The following is a 20,153-nucleotide window of genomic DNA, read 5'->3' as shown; positions in this document are numbered from 1 at the left end:
GTCTCCCTGTCAGAGACACGTCTTCTCCTCGCTCTCGCCTTCCTTGCGGAGGAGGTCGTTTTTGAGCTCTGTGGGCGGTTGAGTGTGTGCGTCCGTTTTGGAGCCGTGCCGGTGTGAGCCATGGTTTCTCTCCGTCCCTCACAGATGTGCGTCTTTTCACAGGTGCTTGTTGTTCCCCCAGCGTTGTGTGTGTGTGTATGTGTGTGCAAAATTAATCTGGGTTTTATGCACCTCTCACGTAGGTGTGCGAGGACAGCAAGTGCCCTAGCAACACCACCCCACTGGAATCGGTTTGCTGGGAGTGTCCTGGTGTAGTGTGGCTGTGGGGCTTTCGTTCAGACAGATCTAGGCTGGACCTGTGGGTTGAGTCACAAATCATGAACTTCCTGTCATATCTGTCATATCTGCTTTGGGGCAAACGCACATAGTAATGTATTACTTCTGGAATCAGATTCTCCACGAGAATTAGACCAATATGACAAATTGATCAAGGTTATACGAGGTGATTGGATATTTGAACGAGACCAGATCTGAAACCTGATGTGTTCATTCACCACAATGTCCGAAAGGGTCATTTGTTTCTTTCCTTCTTCATTAGGATCCAATTATGAGCATTAGCTTCAGGACAGTGAGACACAACAAACAAACACAGCCACATAAACAAACAACAACAGATCATCTCATTAAACCAATCAAGTATTTATAAGAGAAACATATTAGTCAGTCGTTTAACATCTATCTATCTATCTATCTATCTATCTATCTATCTATCTATCTATCTATCTATCTATCTATCTATCTATCTATCTATCTATCTATCTATCTATCTATCTATCTATCTATCTATCTATCTATCTATCTATCTATCTATCTATCTATCTATCTATCTATCTATCTATCTATCTATCTATCTATCTATCTATCTATCTATCTATCTATCTATCTATCTATCTATCTATCTATCTATCTATCTATCTATCTATCTATCTACATTCTAGAAAAGATATTTTATAGCAAAAGCAACACTAAGTGGCAAATAGCCTGTGTTCACTGTTTTAGTAGAGGGAGCAGAAAATACTGAATCTGTGAATGTGACACCAGCACAGACATGCAGGACTATTTACAATAGGAGCTCAGGCAATAAAACAGTTGTGCAACAGCAGCTTGACAGAGGTGGTGTCGGAGCTGAACTGGTCAGACACACACCTCTTTGGTTAAGTCGGGACAACTCCCTGACTCTGTGTTTGACTCAGCCACTGTGTGCGAGCGCGTGTGGATTTGTGTGCACGTACAAACAGACAAAAACAAAAATCCAGAATCCAGCTGAATCCCAAATTTTAATTATGCCTCATTTTTGGCTTTCTCTCATGTGTAATTACAAGCTACACCATACACACACCCTAACAGTGTGTGTGTGTGTGTGTGTGTCTGTCTGTGTTCGTATGTCTGTCTGTTGGTGCATGGGTGTGGTGTGTCTGTAATCGAGCCAGTATTAAACTGTGTACCTCCGACTACTCACATTAATGCTTTATAATTGATTCGGGGTGTGATTAATGTCGCTCTCTTCACCCACATGTGCCAGCCTGCCCTTCACTGCACAACACACAACACACAACCAAACACACACACACACACACATGGACACACAAAAGCTGTGAGTTACTCAACACTGCAGCACAAGGCAGTATTGTATGGGCCGTCTTCAGTGCACTTTTGGTGACATAGTCATTCACATTTCCCAGCAGTGTGCATGTGTGTGTGTATGTGTGTGTCTGTGTGTGTGTGTGCGTGGGTGGTCGGCTCATATTCCATGTTTCGCTGCCGGCTGCTAAAAATGAAGACGTGACAGGGAAAGTGTGAGTCTTATACTAAGAGAAGTGTGTGCCCCTGTGTGTGTGTGTGTGTGTGCGTGTGTGTGTGTGTGTGTGTGTCTGTGTGTGTGTGTGTGTGTGTTTGTGTGTTGGTGGACACACAGAGGGCTGCATCCCAATAAGCTAAGGGTAAAAACTCTGCTTGTTTACTGTTGCATTTTGTCATCAGTTGTTTTAATGCATTAATTAAGCATTAAATGTATATTATTTTTCATATACACTTACTCATGTACTCCTTTTCCTCCTAAAAGCTCATCTACATGTAAAGCTTCTCTTCAGAGAGCAGCTTAGGCATGAACAGCCCTTTCATAACTTTTTAAATTTGTATTCACTTGTAACCTTCACATCATAAATCCCATTTTGCCACAGAGGAAGATATTACAGTTATTATAAAATCCAGGGAGGCAACAACTTTGACCTGTGTTTTTGAGTTTGAGGAGGCCGGCAGTCGACTTCCTTTTTTTCCCCTGCATGAACACGTAGGAGCTCAACGACACAGTGAGGAGATACTCGAGAGTTAAGTTGTAAGAAGTTCACCTTTTGTCTCCGCGCGCTGTGGTTTGTGGTAAACCATGAAGTGGGCGACTCTCTCAGAGGAAGAGGGTGGATCAGGTCGTCGGCTCGATAGCTGCGGTGGTTTGAGGCTTCTCCTTGATACTGATATATTATGACATTGACTTTAACCTTGTGAAAAGTGAAATAAGTGTGTTACTTTTATACAACATCCAATCTCTGCAGTTCAAAAGCAATTCCATTTTATTACAGCTCGGCTCGCCAAGTCATTAATCTCTATGTTTATCTATGTTTATCAGCTCTGCACTTGATCACTTTCTGAAGAAGGCAAGTGAGTCAGATGAAGAAAAACATGAGCAGTAAAATGAGCCACAGACAGACAGACAGACAGACAGACAGAGAGACAGACAGACAGACAGACAGAGAGACAGACAGACAGACAGACAGACAGACAGACAGACAGACAGACAGACAGACAGACAGACAGACAGACAGGCAGAGATGTCTTTGATTATTAGATAGTAGATGTGTGAAACCAGTATTCCTGTCTCTCTGCTTGTTTTTTGTGCCCTGTAGTACTTCTTTAAGATATTATTTATTAGTGAGTACAAGTACGATGAAACTGAAATATGTCGAAGGATATGTGTAATCCTACTGTGAATCACCTCTGGATGACTTATTTCCCTTTTAAACGTGGGCTAGAAATAAAGAATGACGATAATAATAACTCACTGGGAAGATGCATGCGGTCGTCAAAATAAAGTCCATAAACAGAGGACTCCAGAGATCTAAAGCCACCCAGTGTCGGGAATCGAACCCTGCCAACAAAGGGCTGATTCATACATGGGTGTGTGGGAGGGGGGGCTGTGCCTGATGGCCTCTCTCTTCTCACCACCTTCGAGCCGAGCACTTTGATTCACGGATGTCCCATGGTCCTCTGCTGCTCATTGACTGGCTCCATTGTGGCTGCGCTGATTGGCTGCTGGGGACATGAATGTCACTGCTTCTTGTCCGTGGACACAGGAATGTGTGCGTGTGCGTGTGTGTGTGTTTGTGTGCCGTGAATTAACAGCTACACATTTAGTGGCTGATAGTGCTCTGTTGTTCAGACTTGCACTCTTTATCAAGGCTTTACACACACACACACACACACACACACACACACACACACACACAAGTGTATATATATATATATATCACAACTAAATCGGAACCAGGCATTCCTCCAGTGGCAGGGCTCTGGCCAAGGGAGAAAGAGAAAGGATGAAAGGAGGAGAAAGAAGGAACAAACTCACTCCCAGTACCATTCGGGGGCACAGCGGCCTGGTTCTCCTTGGCCCTGGTTTGAGACATGAATGAGTCTGAAGCTAAAAATATTTTATTGCCGCTTGTTGCTCCTCCTGCTCTTTTCATTACTGCTCACTTGGGTTTTTCTCAGGGATGAAGCCTGCGCAGCGTTAAAAGGATAGTTCACTCATTATCTGCTCACCACTTTGCCTATGGAGGGGTGTGTGAAGTGTGTGAGTCAAAAAACACTTTTGGAGTTTTAGGGGTAACCAGCGTTGCAGCAAAATCCAACATCTTTCTATAGCATGGTGTAAATGACGCTGTTTCAGCTTATGGACTCTTGAATTACACCATAGGAGCAGCATGGAGGCGTTTTAATCACAGGAGTGAGACGTCTCAGTGCTCGTTCTAAACCCTTCTTGTTGTGGCTTGTAATGGGCTTTTTATTTGGCCTGTGGTAATGCTGGTTGTAGCTTTTTCTTTATTAAACTGTAAAAGTGATGTGAGGTAATTGAGCCGAGGCCGAGCGAAGGCCGACTGCAGGACTCACTCCACAGAATCAGGAAGCTGCACCACTGCTGCTGCTCAAAGAGCTGCTCACCTGTTCAGTGAAGCTCGAGACTAGAGATCCCTGAACTGGAGGAAATGTGGTCATCATCATAATGCACCCGTTGTCTTGAACACACCTTTGTCTTGAAGACGCTGTTGTCGTGAACATGATTTTTGTGTTGTCATGATGGACAACGTCATTTACGATGATGAGGCCCAGCCGTTGATGTTACACAACGCTGGTCGTCTGGTTAATCAATATTTATTAATATTGAATGTCTAAGTTGCATCAATCGACTTTGTTCTTCCTCTGGCATTTAGAAGGACGATGCTCGAGATGTTCGAGCCACAATTAGACGGACAGACAGACGGACATTTGAGGAATCAGCAGATTCAGTAAATAGCAAGTAAAGACGAGGACGACTTTCAAGAGAGGTCATGAGACAAATGCAGACCTGTGACATCACGAGCAGACAGTCTGGGATGTCCTGGCCCCGCAGTGTCCTGAGCTGTATAACAGGCAGGCTGACTCGATGACAGAGGCGAGGGAGCTGCTGTTTTATTGGTCAGTGTGGGTAGACCATGCGTCTCAGTGCCTACCACAAAAAAAATGGAGGAATGACGAGATACAGCAGGAGGGAGGAGTAAGGAGACATGAAAGTGAGGCGGCAAGGAGACAGCGACTGACGCTAATCCGGCAAAGCTCGGAGACACCGAGAAGTAGAAAGACAGAGATGTGGGTGAAAGATTCTATCCCAATGCTGAGAATTAGCTTTACCACGGAAATAACTCCAGTGCAGCTTGGGAACAACGCGGAGGGGGGGGGGGGACTCTTCCCGGCTTCGCTCCTGTTTGTTATGCCAGCCGGCATCTCCGGGCAGAGTGGAGTTTTTTTTTTTGCGGGGCTGTAAGTACATTAACATGTGACCTGGGAGGAGGCGGGGGGAAGCTGGAGGGTAGCGGTGTCTCCCCGAGGGGGAAATAATGGCCCCGTTGCACCAGGGTGCCCTTGTCTCTGTGTTTTATTTGTTACCCTCCCTCTCTCGGTTTAATCTGAATCCATTCAAGAAGCTTTATTGGCAAGATAAGAGCGTCGTGACAGAGCCAAGGCTTAAGTGCATCTCTGCCTCTCTCTGCTCGGACGCAGGAGGAAGGAGGCTGGTGGTGAGAGAGGAAGGACGCCCTTTATCTCGGTCAGTAAACACAAGCCAAAGGGAGTCCCTACATTGTTTATATTGTGTCTTCAACTCCCTCCTCCCATACAACAGCTCAGTGAGAAGACAGTGTAACACAATCGCTCGCGCAGAGACACACGGCGCATGTGGACACAGAGGCCTGTGGTGAACACAAATACCCACAAAAAGGTCACATGGATAGAACGACATAGACATACATGTAGGCGCACAGACACACACACTGACAAGCTTTGGTCGGACTGAACCGTGTGTGTGTGTGTGTGTGTGTGTGGGGGTTGTTGGCCGCCAGTATATGGTGAACCGGTCAAATCCCAGCACACTCGAGCTTCCCTCCTGCCTGCCAGTCTGACCACTAGTGGCTAAGTGTGTGTGTGTGTGTGTGTGTGTGTGTGTGTGTGTGTGTGTGTGTGTGTGTGTGTGTGTGTGTGTGTGTGTGTGTGTGTGTGTGTGTGTGTGTGTGTGTGTGTGTGTGTGTGTGTGTGTGTGTGTGTTGGTAGACATGGTATTCAGGGACAATTTACCCGTTTACACACCAGCAATCCGCGGACCTTAGGGTAATTTGAGGACTATGCCAAGGTCCCCGAATTTCAAACAATTTATTTGCATTCGTGAGTGTCTGAGGAACATCCTCTCTCATTTTCGTTCATAGTCCTTTTTTACCATAAACCTGTTTTTCGGTGTATCCCAGTGTATAGCACAGCGCAACCTATCTGTGGTGCTTATACTGCACTCTCATACACATTTCTGACACACACGGTTCGATTTTGCCGCCCTTTTCACTGATTGGTTGGTTTGAAAAGTGGGTGGCGTCTACAGGCAGTTCGCTCCAAGGACCGCCCCGACTGACGGCATTTAATCTTTAAAGCCCATTTGAAGCAGCTGGCGACCTAATGGAAGCAGTAGAGGATTTAAAACATACAGGTAAGCATTAAAACTTGTAAATAAAGTAGATAATTGCATGAGGAAGGATTTTTACACCATAACAATAACTTATTAGTTATTAGTTAGTCTAAGTTTTTTTTTATTGATGCATATTTTAATGGAAATAAAGTAAGGCTAAACTAAATGGATATTGGCATTAGGTTGTTTTTACAGCAGTGCTCACGCATGCTGTTGAGGCCTGTGTTACCTGCACAAGCCTGCACTAGTAGTAGAGCTAACAGCTACCAGCTCTCAGCTGCAGCAGCTTCATAGTAGGCAGGAGAGGATCAGTCTTTTGTTTTGGAGGAATGTGCCTCGTGCTGTGTTGTGTAACCAGCTGTCTTGTGGACAAGAGAAGGTGAGGATGTTTGATTCTTGTTCATTTTAAGCCACAGTTGCTTTTCATGCCAGTGGAAGCTGCGTATCGGGAGTGGCCATGCCCCCTCGTTGAGGTGCATGCTTCACACACATGATAGTAATGAGCACAGGTGGTGGGGATGAGGACAGAACATTTGAGCAGTTAGAGTGGTGTTTGTGTGCTGAAAACAGCTAAAAAACAAAATAACCAAATCTTATGTGATTAAAAAAGTAAGCTAACCGTGTTTCCACAGAGGTTTTTGGCTGTTATTGTTATTATGAAGGTGTAAAGTACAATAGTGAGGAGAAACAAAGCTGTGGTATAGTAACTGGTGCAGTGTGTGCCATTTAAAAATGCTGTTTAATGTTCATGTCGATTATTTAACTATTCCATAGCTAAAAGCAAGGATGAAATGTCAACAGGTTTTATTTCTATTTCATATTTTTCCCTGAGACTGGGTTCTGTGTATGATAGAGACTCACAGCACTCACGTTGTCTAACATAGTCTTTCTAAATTAACATTTTGCATCTGGTAGAAAACAGGTTGAGCAGTTTATTATTTCAGGTTGTTATTTGAATTAATACAAAATGATGAAAAACTAATCACATGTCAGAAGCACTGATGTGATAACATCCTAAACCACTGTCCTTGTAAATGTCATAAAGGACCTTGGATCAGAAATCTGAACCCAGGAGTGTGCTATCGCACAATAGTCAAGTCATGCTGATGCTGCTGTAAATATAATTGAACGTTAATGTAAAGTTATATATGTAGGTTAAGTTCTTGTTTGAAGAAGCAGGACAAGGTAAGTGAGTGAGGAGGAGATATAGAGACTGAGGATGATCATTTAAGCAGATGAAAGACTGTATTGATTTGTGTGTTTGTTCCTTCTGGGTGATAATGATGGGACATCAATCCCACAGAGGTTCAATGCAGCTGATGTAGTTATAGAATCTCTGTACACTGAGATTATGTTACATTAAATGGTAGAGAGGTCAGTCTGTGGTCCAACACAGCTCTACACTAGAACAGACATCATCCTCCTGTTTATATTTAGTTCATGTGCAGCCTATTTCTATTGTAGAAATGGGTTTCTACCTTTTAATGGGCATATGTAAAGAAATTAATTTCGGTGAAGCATTAAGTCCTTTTGTATTAAATTTAAACTTGAATGTTGATTTATCAGCTCAGAATATGGCTTCTGCTCAGATGCCACATGTACATTACTAGACTTCTAGTACATAATAATCATAACAACAATCTTCTTTTTATTATGTTACTCTGGCTTTTGACACTGGCCAGTGAATCATGCAGAGGCGAAGGCGCATTAATCTCCAGAAATCTGGAGGGATGTCATCAGATGTCCAACATGGTGAGGTACCATCCACATCAAAGCTTTCTACAAGAACTCAAAAGAGGTCAACACATAAGGCCCAAAAAAAGATGCCTGCAGGGACATCAGCTGGTCGTCTTGAATGCTTTATTAAGGTATGTAACAATTTCAAGTTCATGGTTTGTGTAAACAGTTTGAAGCTACTTTTGGATGGTATGTGTCTGCATATTGATTGATTGTGTGCGTAAACTTAAGGAGGCACACCAACAGACTGTCCTCTTCTTGCTCTCATCACACTCTTCATTAGTGTTATTTTCCTGACCATCTCTTACTGCTTCAGCTACACTTAAGCCACTTTCACACATGAAGTGCACTCTGGACTTTGTTTGGACATCAATTGGCGGAACTGTAAGTGTGACCGCAAATGTCAGATTCAGTCACACCGGAATTAACAGGTCTTTAACGTGCCAGCTCCCTAATACAAAATCTGGGTAATGTCTGATATGTGAATACAACAGGTAATAGTCTGCAGGATTCACAGAGTGCTAGTGGGTGTGTTCATGATGTTGATGCATAATATGTACTTTAACTGCTTCTTACTTTTTTCTGATGGCCTGTATGTTATTTTGCACTCTTTTGTTGATATTTGATAAGTTCAAATACACGCAGTTTCGTTATTTTTAACATTAGTGATGAGTCCTTCTGCTGCATGCTCTGACGGTGCTCCTCCTCTCAGCTGATACAATTTGACATTTGCAGTAATGAGATCGCATCTGACAGTCTCTTGCGTGAGCTGCATATGTAAAAAGTGTAGGGTTAGGGTTAGTGTGTGTGTGTGCTGTCACCTGAGTGTATTATGGTGTATAAGGACAATGGTATTTGAGGACAATCTCAGAGGACGTCTTTCAGAATCTAAGGCAGAATAACATTTGAGTGTGTGTGTATTAAGCTCTGACACCAATATGACTTGTGTGGACCATACGTTATTTGGGGTCCCTCCCGTAGATGGGGTTGTTAGTGGCATTACTATGGTATTTAAGAGTACTTGTACAACCTGCATTTGATCTTTATGTTAGTTTAATGGGAGTGGTAAGTTTTCGTATTCATGATGTATGTCACAGATGTGGACCCGGTCACCAATAATGCATGAAATGCAAGACAAGATCATATTTAAAATCAATCAAAACAAATCTAGGCATGTTAGAGGCCTGGAGTCAGACAGCAAAAAGCTCACAGCCACCAATCACAGGTAGCGTGAGACCAAAATGGGTTGTCAGAATATAAAGAAGGAATCAAAAATCAAATTCATCCGTCAAAATGAACTGTGATTAGTATAGTTCTAACAGCTTGCAGGCTGCCGTAATCAGACACTTCAGGTGACTACAAATACTTCCAAAGTGCATTTTTCTCCCCACAAAATACTTGGAACCACAGTCATGATCACTGTCACATAATGTTAGAGGTATGAAGATGTAAAACTATCTAGAGAGGTTCCACTTGTGCTTTTTGTAAGCTGTATGTGGTCTTTTTCAGCCTGACCTCAAATATCCCTTTTGACTACTGCATTCACATTACTTTACTTTTTATTCAACTTTTCTTCCATTCATTATCTGCTACAGATGACGACCGAAAGAGGCCAGATTGAGATGACTGCAAGCAACCTGAACCAGTCAAGTCCAGTGCTTGATCCAATCACAAGTATTGGACAGGTAAGTGAAGTGTGCTTGATGACATGAATTGTGGCAAAATGTAGGGTTAGGGTTAGTGTGTGTGTGTGCTGTCACCTGAGTGTATTATGGTGTACAAGGACAATGGTATTTAAGGACAATCTCAGAGGATGTCTTTCAGAATCGAAGGCAGAATAACATTGGAGTGTGTGTGTATTAAGCTCTGACACCAATATGACTTGGGTGGACCATACGTTATTTGGGGTCCCTCCCGTAGATGGGGTTGTTAGTGGCATTACTTTGGTATTTAAGAGTACTTGTACAACCTGCATTTGATCTTTATGTTAGTTTAATGGGAGTGGTAAGTTTTCGTATTCATGTTGTATGTCACAGATGTGGACCCGATCTCTTGCGTGAGCTGCATATGTAAAAGGTGTAGGGTTAGTGTGTGTGTGTGCTGTCACCTGAGTGTATTATGGTGTATAAGGACAATGGTATTTAAGGACAATCTCAGAGGACGTCTTTCAGAATCGAAGGCAGAATAACATTTGAGTGTGTGTGTATTAAGCTCTGACACCAATATGACTTGGGTGGACCATACGTTATTTGGGGTCCCTCCCGTAGATGGGGTTGTTAGTGGCATTACTATGGTATTTAAGAGTACTTGTACAACCTGCATTTGATCTTTATGTTAGTTTAATGGGAGTGGTAAGTTTTCGTATTCATGTTGTATGTCACAGATGTGGACCCGATCTCTTGCGTGAGCTGCATATGTAAAAGGTGTAGGGTTAGTGTGTGTGTGTGTGCTGTCACCTGAGTGTATTATGGTGTATTAGGACAATGGTATTTAAGGACAATCTCAGAGGACGTCTTTCAGAATCGAAGGCAGAATAACATTTGAGTGTGTGTGTATTAAGCTCTGACACCAATATGACTTGGGTGGACCATACGTTATTTGGGGTCCCTCCCGTAGATGGGGTTGTTAGTGGCATTACTATGGTATTTAAGAGTACTTGTACAACCTGCATTTGATCTTTATGTTAGTTTAATGGGAGTGGTAAGTTTTCGTATTCATGATGTATGTCACAGATGTGGACCCGGTCACCAATAATGCATGAAATGCAAGACAAGATCATATTTAAAATCAATCAAAACAAATCTAGGCATGTTAGAGGCCTGGAGTCAGACAGCAAAAAGCTCACAGCCACCAATCACAGGTAGCATGAGACCAAAATGGGTTGTCAGAATATAAAGAAGGAATCAAAAATCAAATTCATCCGTCAAAATGAACTGTGATTAGCATAGTTCTAACAGCTTGCAGGCTGCCGTAATCAGACACTTCAGGTGACTACAAATACTTCCAAAGGACATTTTTCTCCCCACAAAATACTTGGAACCACAGTCATGATGACTGTCACATAATGTTAGAGGTATGAAGATGTAAAACTATCTAGAGAGGTTCCACTTGTGCTTTTTGTAAGCTGTATGTGTTCTTTTTCATCCTGACCTCAAATATCCCTTTTGACTACTGCATTCACATTACATTACTTTTTATTCAACTTTTCTTCCATTCATTATCTGCTACAGATGACGACCGAAAGAGGCCAGATTGAGATGACTGCAAGCAACCTGAACCAGTCAAGTCCAGTGCTTGATCCACTCACAAGGATTGGACAGGTAAGTGAAGTGTGCTTGATGACATGAATTGTGGCAAAATGTAGGGTTAGGGTTAGTGTGTGTGTGTGCTGTCACCTGAGTGTATTATGGTGTACAAGGACAATGGTATTTAAGGACAATCTCAGAGGACGTCTTTCAGAATCTAAGGCAGAATAACATTTGAGTGTGTGTGTATTAAGCTCTGACACCAATATGACTTGGGTGGACCATACGTTATTTGGGGTCCCTCCCGTAGATGGGGTTGTTAGTGGCATTACTTTGGTATTTAAGAGTACTTGTACAACCTGCATTTGATCTTTATGTTAGTTTAATGGGAGTGGTAAGTTTTCGTATTCATGTTGTATGTCACAGATGTGGACCCGATCTCTTGCGTGAGCTGCATATGTAAAAGGTGTAGGGTTAGTGTGTGTGTGTGTGCTGTCACCTGAGTGTATTATGGTGTATTAGGACAATGGTATTTAAGGACAATCTCAGAGGATGTCTTTCAGAATCTAAGGCAGAATAACATTTGAGTGTGTGTGTATTAAGCTCTGACACCAATATGACTTGGGTGGACCCTACGTTGTTTGGGGTCCCTCCCGTAGATGGGGTTGTTAGTGGCATTACTTTGGTATTTAAGAGTACTTGTACAACCTGCATTTGATCTTTAGGTTAGTTTAATGGGAGTGGTAAGTTTTCGTATTCATGTTGTATGTCACAGATGTGGACCCGATCTCTTGCGTGAGCTGCATATGTAAAAGGTGTAGGGTTAGTGTGTGTGTGTGTGCTGTCACCTGAGTGTATTATGGTGTATTAGGACAATGGTATTTAAGGACAATCTCAGAGGATGTCTTTCAGAATCGAAGGCAGAATAACATTTGAGTGTGTGTGTATTAAGCTCTGACACCAATATGACTTGGGTGGACCATACGTTGTTTGGGGTCCCTCCCGTAGATGGGGTTGTTAGTGGCATTACTATGGTATTTAAGAGTACTTGTACAACCTGCATTTGATCTTTATGTTAGTTTAATGGGAGTGGTAAGTTTTCGTATTCATGTTGTATGTCACAGATGTGGACCCGGTCACCAGTAATGCATGAAATGCAAGACAAGATCATATTTAAAATCAATCAAAACAAATCTAGGCATGTTAGAGGCCTGGAGTCAGACAGCAAAAAGCTCACAGCCACCAATCACAGGTAGTGTGAGACCAAAATGGGTTGTCAGAATATAAAGAAGGAACCAAAAATCAAATTCATCCGTCAAAATTAACTGTGATTAGTATAGTTCTAACAGCTTGCAGGATGCCGTAATCCGACACTTCAGGTGACTACAAATACTTCCAAAGTGCATTTTTCTCCCCACAAAATACTTGGGACCACAGTCATGATGACTGTTAAATAATGTTACAGGTATGAAGATGTTGAACTATCTAGAGAGGTTCCTTTTTTCTTATTTTTTTTAGCAATACTTGTTCTTTTCATCCAGACCTCAAATATCCCTTTTGACTGGTGCATTCTCACTATATTATTTTTTATTTAACTTTTCTTCTATTCATTATCTGCTACTGATGACGACCGAAAGAGACTTGATTGAGATGACTGCAAGCATCTCAATCAAGGGTGGGGTTGATAGTGGCCTTTCTTTAACATTCAAAGTCTGCCAACATCTTATCATGAGGGAAACGTTAAATACAAATTTACCTTTTTGCCAATGGTAGTAAGATACGGCTATTCAGACTACTGAACAAATATATTGGTGTCTCAAATGGGCTGTCTACAAAGTAACACTGTAAAGAGATTCTGTACTCCAATTATAATCAAAAATATTCCATTCACTTTACATTAAAAGTATTTAAACATATACTAATAAATATTATGAGTAAAAAAATGTATTGGATTGGATTCTTCTGGTGTTTCTGGTGTTTTGCCTGACCAGAAACACCAGAAGAATCCAATCCACTTCAGTTGTGGTTTATTCCAGTCTTTGTGCAGAGCAGCGGCAGGTTATATGGCTGATACAGACAGGTGGTAGCTGGTCAAGGCAGTTGAGGCTGTTTTATTTAAACAGAAAATATGTAATGCGTTATCACTACATGTTAAACTTAAAACATAGGAAGCTAATGTTTATGGCTACCATGTAACTATTAAGAGCTAATTCAGTGTAATCATTCTAACCAACAATTCAAGTATCAGAATACTGCAACATTTACTAGGAACAAAGGAACTCACATTTCCAGTCAAACAGTTGTTGTATGTAGAGCACAGGGTTATTCTGCAGGTCAGGGCTTATACCTGAACTCAATCATATATACTGTATATTGGATTGAGTTCACCTCTTAATGATAGCAAATTTGTCCAATCAATACGTGACCACTGATGTGTGAAGTGATTTTGCCAAAGGTGTATATGAGTGAAGAATACCCTCCAAGTATAGTATCTCTTTTTTACTTTGTAGATGGTTCCTGTGCACTCTTTGTTTTAATGGAAATTAGGTTGTAGCTCATTTTCTACCTTTTCTACAATTGGGAAGGACTGTTTGTGTTTTAAGAACGTTTCTCCAAGGAGCTATTGATCAGACAGTTGAGGATATTTCCAATTGTAATATGCATGGAGAAAGTCTGTTCTACTGTTCTGTTGCTCTGTACATACATTAACTTATCCCGTGCTCAAAAAAGTAATGGATTAATCAAAACTTGTATCTCATGCAATAGCATATTGAGTCCTTAATTTAATAAAACATTGTCTCAATGACCATCTCTAAGGTATTTAAACCTATTCAGAGCAATACAAATCCTGCAAACTAGTGTTTTTAATTGCATTGTAAATGGATTACACCTTTTTAGTGGGATTTTTGTTGACCTACTGCCCAACTTAGATGCATGTGCATTGTGTCTATTTTAAAGGGTATGTCAATCATGATTACAGCACCGTATAAATATATAGTATATTGAATCTGCTTTTTATTAATTTTGTTAATTGTTACTCATAAGTATCTTGAAAGATTTACCAATACATTTTTTTCTTTTTTTAAAGGAAACCAACTAATACAAACAGATTGTGAAATATCTTGCTTTTCAAATGTTAGACACAAACAAATGTTTCACTTTTGTTATTAGTGTCCGAAACATCGCCTAGTGTGCGCAACAATAGGCTCCTTGGACAAGTGCGTTCAGTGTGTGGGACCTGTATCCTCCTTCAAGTGGCTTCAATGCGAAGGTGAGTTTTTAATGGAGTATGTGGTAAATGGTAGTAGGTGGATGAATGTGCATTGTTCTAATGTATGACTGACCACACTGTAAAGAAAAACGGGTAAAAGAGATTTCATGATGAAATGAAACACTGCAACATCAATTTGGCAGCAAGTGAATAATTGTAATTCCAAAAATATTATGATTACTTGAAGAGGTCAATTTTGCCTCTTTTTCACTGACAAGGACTGAGTTAAATGGATCTAAGTTATCTTTTTTTTTTTTTTTAAACTGTAGTGTTTATCTACAAATCAGATTTATACAGTTTACAGTTCACTTGTCTTTCGTTATGTCATACAACACCCATTTTTTCCACTTTGTTATAGAAACATCTTCCTTCAGTCAAAGTTGGTAGGTCATTCTCTCCATAAAGTTTATTTCTCTTACAATCCCTAACCATTGTTTTATGGTAGGAGATTCAGTTTTGTACCAGTTTCTTGTTATTGTTTTCTTAGTTGCAATCAACAGTATCTTGACTATATATCTATCACTTCCAGTTACACTTTCAGTTACATTTCCAAGGTACATAGTTCTCTAATGTTTGTCGTCCTGTAATAAATCCAGTTTGGTGCTCGTCAATTAATTCTGTCATGAAATTCTGATATCTCCCTGCTATAATGGATGTGTATATCTTGTAATCTACATTCAGTATAGAAATGGGTCTGTCATTTTTACAATATTCTGCGTCTTTACCCTCCTTGGGGATTACAGATATGATTGCTTCATTCCATGAGGGTGGCATTCTACCTTCCTTAAGGGTACAGTTAAAGGATGAAACAAGGAGAGGGGTTAGTTCTTCTCTAAAAGTTCAGTTCCAATCCGATGGAAAACCGTCACTGCCTGGTGATTTATTTGCCTTAAGCCTGGATATTGCCTTAGTTATTTCTTCAGGAGTTATAGGTGCTGTGAGAGCATTATATACCATTTTAATCCCTTGTTGTTTCCTAATTCTCCTTGCGAGAAGCCATGTGCCTTTAGGGCCTGTTTCATAATAATCTTGTTTCAGAAATCTAAGTTTTTCTCTCTATTTCGCTCCCTAATATCATATATTATCTATTTCCCCTTTAATATCCTTTATTTCTTGTTGGATTTGGGCTGTGTAAGTAGTTTGGCATTTTAGTCTTTCCACTAAGTTAAGATAATTTGCCTGCTTAAGTTTTTTTTGTCTTGACGTGATGGCTATTAATTTCCCCCTTATCACCGCCTTCATTGTGTTCCATATGATTGTTGGGTTGATTTCTTCTGTGTCGTTTTCCTCAATGCTTTTCTTTATTTCATTTTTAATTTGTTCTATCGTTGTCTTGTTGTTCAGTATGCTTACATTCAGTCTCAAGGTAGAATTTTTCTTTTTATGCTTGTTGTGTCTACCCTATGATCCATTATCATGTGAAAATCACCAGCACATATCACTATACCTTCAGATTCTAAGGCCATGACTGAGAATAATGATTTTAAAGAATTGTTTAGTACTCCCTGGAGGAGCATGTACATTTATTAATGTAACCACCTCTTTCTTTAATTTCCCCTTCACCATAATATATCGTCCCTCTGTAAATCCTTGATTTCTTTGAGACACTCAAAATTATTCGAGTTTTGTATAAGTATTGCCACACCTCTTTTGTTGCTTTGTTTACATGTACTGTAATAGGTGTTTCTAAAACCGAATTTCTTCAGCTTTTCATGTTCTTCCTGGGAAAGGTGTGTTTCCTGCATGAAGACAACTTGGGCCTTAAGTTTTCTCATTTTCAAAATTATCTTAGATCTTTTAATTGGATTGTTCAACCCATTAACATTTAACGACACTAACGATATGCTGTTCATTTATAACTTCGGAGAATGGCGTTATACATTTCTTTCGGGCCCTTATTGCAGCCATGAGAAAAAAACAACAGCCCAAAGAACATTGAGCAACTCAACACTGAAAAAACAACGAACTAAGACAGTAGGCACTTGCCCCCCACGTTTCCCCTGTGGGTTGAGGGGAAGTTCCCATGAAATATGGGGGCACCTCCTTGGTGAGGTCTATTCTTGTTATACAGATTCTCTTGAACATCTGTCTCATTATAGCTCACACATACACCATCCGATCAATCCTAACAATGAGGACTAGTAAGTGATTCCTTGAGATGATATCTTCCTGGATGCACATCATTTAACGTGCTTTTCATTCTGAACGTCAAATCAAAAACATCTGGAAGTGCCTTAGTTCACTGGTCACTAACTTTTTCTTAGAAAACCTCGGAAGTTCTAACATATATTGTTTGAGCACACAATGGCTTTTTCTGTTTAACCTTACCTTTACCCTTGTGGATTTACCTAACTCTACTATAGTGAGCTAATATACAATTTCAAATTGTTAATTGATTAATTGTTAGCTTTTCATGTAATGATGAGATATTCATGTTAGTTTTAATACCTTTTCCCAGAGGAAATTGCATTGAGTGACACTGAGGCCAAGGACAGTGAAGGCGAGTCAGATGACAGTGACACAGCCGTCACAGCATCAGAGGCTGGAAATGCTGGTTGTGCATTAGCTTCTACACTCACAAAACAGGTCCAGGAAACTGCAGATTTTGGTAAGTTGCCATACCCTAAAGTTAGGTTTCTATTTCTAAAATGTACCTTTTCCAGTGAAAAAACGACTTCTGTTGTATTGTGTTTAGCAGGAACTGTGACGTCCACAGTAGATGAGGCTATTTGTCCGTCTGAAGGTAAGGCAAGTTTTAAGGTATTTAGGAATGGTATTAAAGAAGACTAATGCAATAAATAAAGACAGCATATGATTTAATCGAATAAAACAAAAGTATACAATTGCTGGTTAAGAAGCATACTACATAACTGCAAAGTTGGATTCTTGGTGAGGACCTCTGTTGCATGTCATACTCTGCTCTACCCCTGCATCTGTGCATCCCAGTTTCTCTCTATTGTACTCCAATTCCAAGATTCCATTAAACAGCAGAGTAACAGAGCCGAGTCTTTAATAGTTTTTAAGATTATCTTCCAACACTGCATGTATAATGAAGGACTGCATGTATAATGAAGGACGCGTGTGTGTGTGTAAAATCGAGACTTAGCCATCAGTCGCACAGAGTGCACTTTCAAACTTCTATTAACAAATAACACCTCAGGGTGGAGGTAAGGATCCACTGATTTGTGAAGTAATCAGTCCGTTTGCTCTAAATAAATAAATACATCGGTGATACTCATGCGTAAAGCTGCGTGATGGATGCACACAAATGGAAGGATGAGGAAATTCAGTTTCAATGATCACAGTTTTTTGTCCCATGGTGATGACTCATCAGTTAATGTAGATCCCATAGATCTGTGATCTTGGATCTTTGTGCTGAAGGGAATCCAGTATTAGATTGACCGATGGAACAGAACCATCTCAATAGAAACACAGGCATATCAAAATTAATCTGTTCAATTTTATAGTTTTGGGGCATCACAATTTAATTAGTTGCTTTGCGTTGACCCTTTATGGTTGAATGTCCGCGTGCAGATGGGCAGGATATGAGGCAGAGCCACGTACAAACGTTCCCAGGTGAACTCGGGGATTACATGCAGAACCAGAAGAGACATTGAGAAAGTTAAAATCCACAGCAGAACTGTGGAAAGCTCCCAAGGATGCTGAACAACCTAACTGCCAAGTATACAGGAGAACGGATGCTCATACCAAATATTGATTTTAACTTGGGGTTTTTCTCCTAACAGTATCTAAATAATTCTCAAACTATTAATGGTACTACTCCTATAAGCATCCCAGATTGATCTGCCTAAAACTTGTGCAGAGTACACTACATACAATATGCACCAATCATCCTCAACATAAAAAAATGAATGAATAACATTGTTTGAATATGAATAACTGAGTTAGATAAATCTAGTTGGGAAAATCATATCAAGTGAACCGTGAACAGGTAACAAGTTATCAAGAATTTTCATCAAAGAGACAATTAGTGGAATTAGTTGGAAGTTTTGAAGGATCAAAGTAGTCATCACATTTTGTTATCTGTTTGTGGGACAAATGTTTTCTACATATTTTACTGTATGTCTTCCAGGCAAAACTCATCAAGAACATGATTCCAGAAAAGTGAAAAAGAAGATCTGGTCCAAGGCTGAGGTGGCTGCAGTAATGCGGCACTTCAAAAGTCACATAATCAAAGGAAGACTAGCCACAAAATATGAATGCAGTCACTGCAAGATGGTCGAAGGCTCCGTTCTAGCACAACGAACAGTGCAAAATATAAGGGACTTTGTCAGAAACCGGGGAATAACTGCAAAGAGGCAGACAGAGCAGCAAAAGCTGTAAATCCACTGACTTGTGTTCATTTGTTTTTGTTTGCATTGTGGTTTGGCTGATGCCTTAACGTTTTAAAAGGCCATTTGTTTCTAAAAATGTGTTATTGCAAAATGGATACACGTAATACTTCATCAGAAAAGCTAATGGAAGTTCATAATGGACGTGTATTTTGTTTGTAGCGTGTGTGGCTGCTAATAAAAAAAAAACTCCAGTTCTGTTATTCTTCATTATTTGGTTAAGCTCAGAATTGAGATCACTTATTTTTAAGTGATCCCTGTATATATATTATATTGTGTTCTTATTTCAACATATATCTAAGGTTTAACCTAATTTTATGGTAATAAAATGATGGTCCCCCTTATGCTGTGTTCTGTCAGGTGTGTGTGTTTATGTTAATGAGGAGCTATTTAAAAGGTGACGTCATTGTCCCTTTAAAGTCCCAACTTGGTTTGTTGTGTCCTCAAATGCCACAAAAGATTGATGTCTGCAAAAACCACAACCCAGTCAGGGCCTTGTGTATAGAGTTCTGTAGCTCGTTTCTACATTCTAAAGTGAGCTGAATTTTTTTCAGATTTTTTAGAGTGTGTTGACCTTACTCCTATTGCTCTAGGACCTCGGGAAAGGGTAGTCCCTGTTTACCACCACCGGGCCTGTTTGAGGAAAAAGTCTTTCGATACCATCTATACCCGTATGCGTGTGTGTGTGTGTGTGTGTGTGTGTGTGTGTGTGTGTGTGTGTGTGTGTGTGTGTTTGCGCTCTACAGCACAGCAGAGTTCAGTGCGACTGCATTTGCCATAACCCAGGGATAATTCCATACAAAACCTTCCTCACCAAGTGGTTCAGCTCTCCATTTGTTTTCCTGCAGATGCTAATTTGGAAACTTTTTGGACAGTTGGGGAATACTTGACATGACATGCACACTCCTCTGTGTGTGCATGTGTGTGTTTGCTGCTCCCATTCAAAGAGAGACACGCTAAAACTGCTGCTGTTGCATCTCCATGAATTCTGTCTCCTTGAAAGATAACAAATCATTGTGGGACGACTATGAATTTGCCTGTGTGTGCTCGTGGCATCGCAAAGTGACGGAGACAGACTGACATCAGCTTAAAAGAAAAACATTATTCCGTGAATTGAAACACGACGTATGACGTGTTTAATAAAAACATCCACAATCCATTGCGGCCACCTCCCTGCAGCTCAACGGGGGGGGAGGGGGGGGGGTGTAACACAATTCATTCAACCGCTCATT

The 20,153-nt window shown here is 40.6% G+C and overlaps 2 protein-coding genes across 3 annotated transcripts in view; both read left to right on the top strand.

The window, feature by feature from the left end:
- Positions 1–20,153, top strand: part of ppp2r3a (protein phosphatase 2, regulatory subunit B'', alpha) — a 64,991-nt gene that overhangs the window by 2,818 nt on the left and 42,020 nt on the right. The gene's annotated exons all lie outside the window — the stretch shown is intronic.
- On the top strand, positions 5,834–19,294 carry LOC133962516 (uncharacterized). Of its 2 annotated transcripts, XM_062398147.1 has the most exons (8): positions 5,834–6,337; positions 7,999–8,184; positions 9,649–9,738; positions 11,284–11,373; positions 14,470–14,569; positions 17,028–17,177; positions 17,265–17,312; positions 18,663–19,294. In XM_062398147.1, the coding sequence occupies exons 2-8, from the start codon at positions 8,005–8,007 to the stop codon at positions 18,911–18,913; spliced, it is 909 nt and encodes a 302-aa protein (XP_062254131.1). In that variant the 5' UTR covers positions 5,834–6,337; positions 7,999–8,004; the 3' UTR covers positions 18,914–19,294. The 2 variants fall into 2 exon arrangements, with proteins under 2 accessions (XP_062254131.1, XP_062254132.1); XM_062398148.1 differs by lacking the exon at positions 5,834–6,337 and having other exon boundaries at positions 7,841–8,184.

The sequence above is a fragment of the Platichthys flesus genome, chromosome 10, assembly GCF_949316205.1.
Source record: "Platichthys flesus chromosome 10, fPlaFle2.1, whole genome shotgun sequence".
Classification (NCBI taxonomy): domain Eukaryota; kingdom Metazoa; phylum Chordata; class Actinopteri; order Pleuronectiformes; family Pleuronectidae; genus Platichthys; species Platichthys flesus.
Note: the sequence above shows the minus strand (reverse complement) of the source record. Positions and strands in the feature narration are given on the sequence as shown.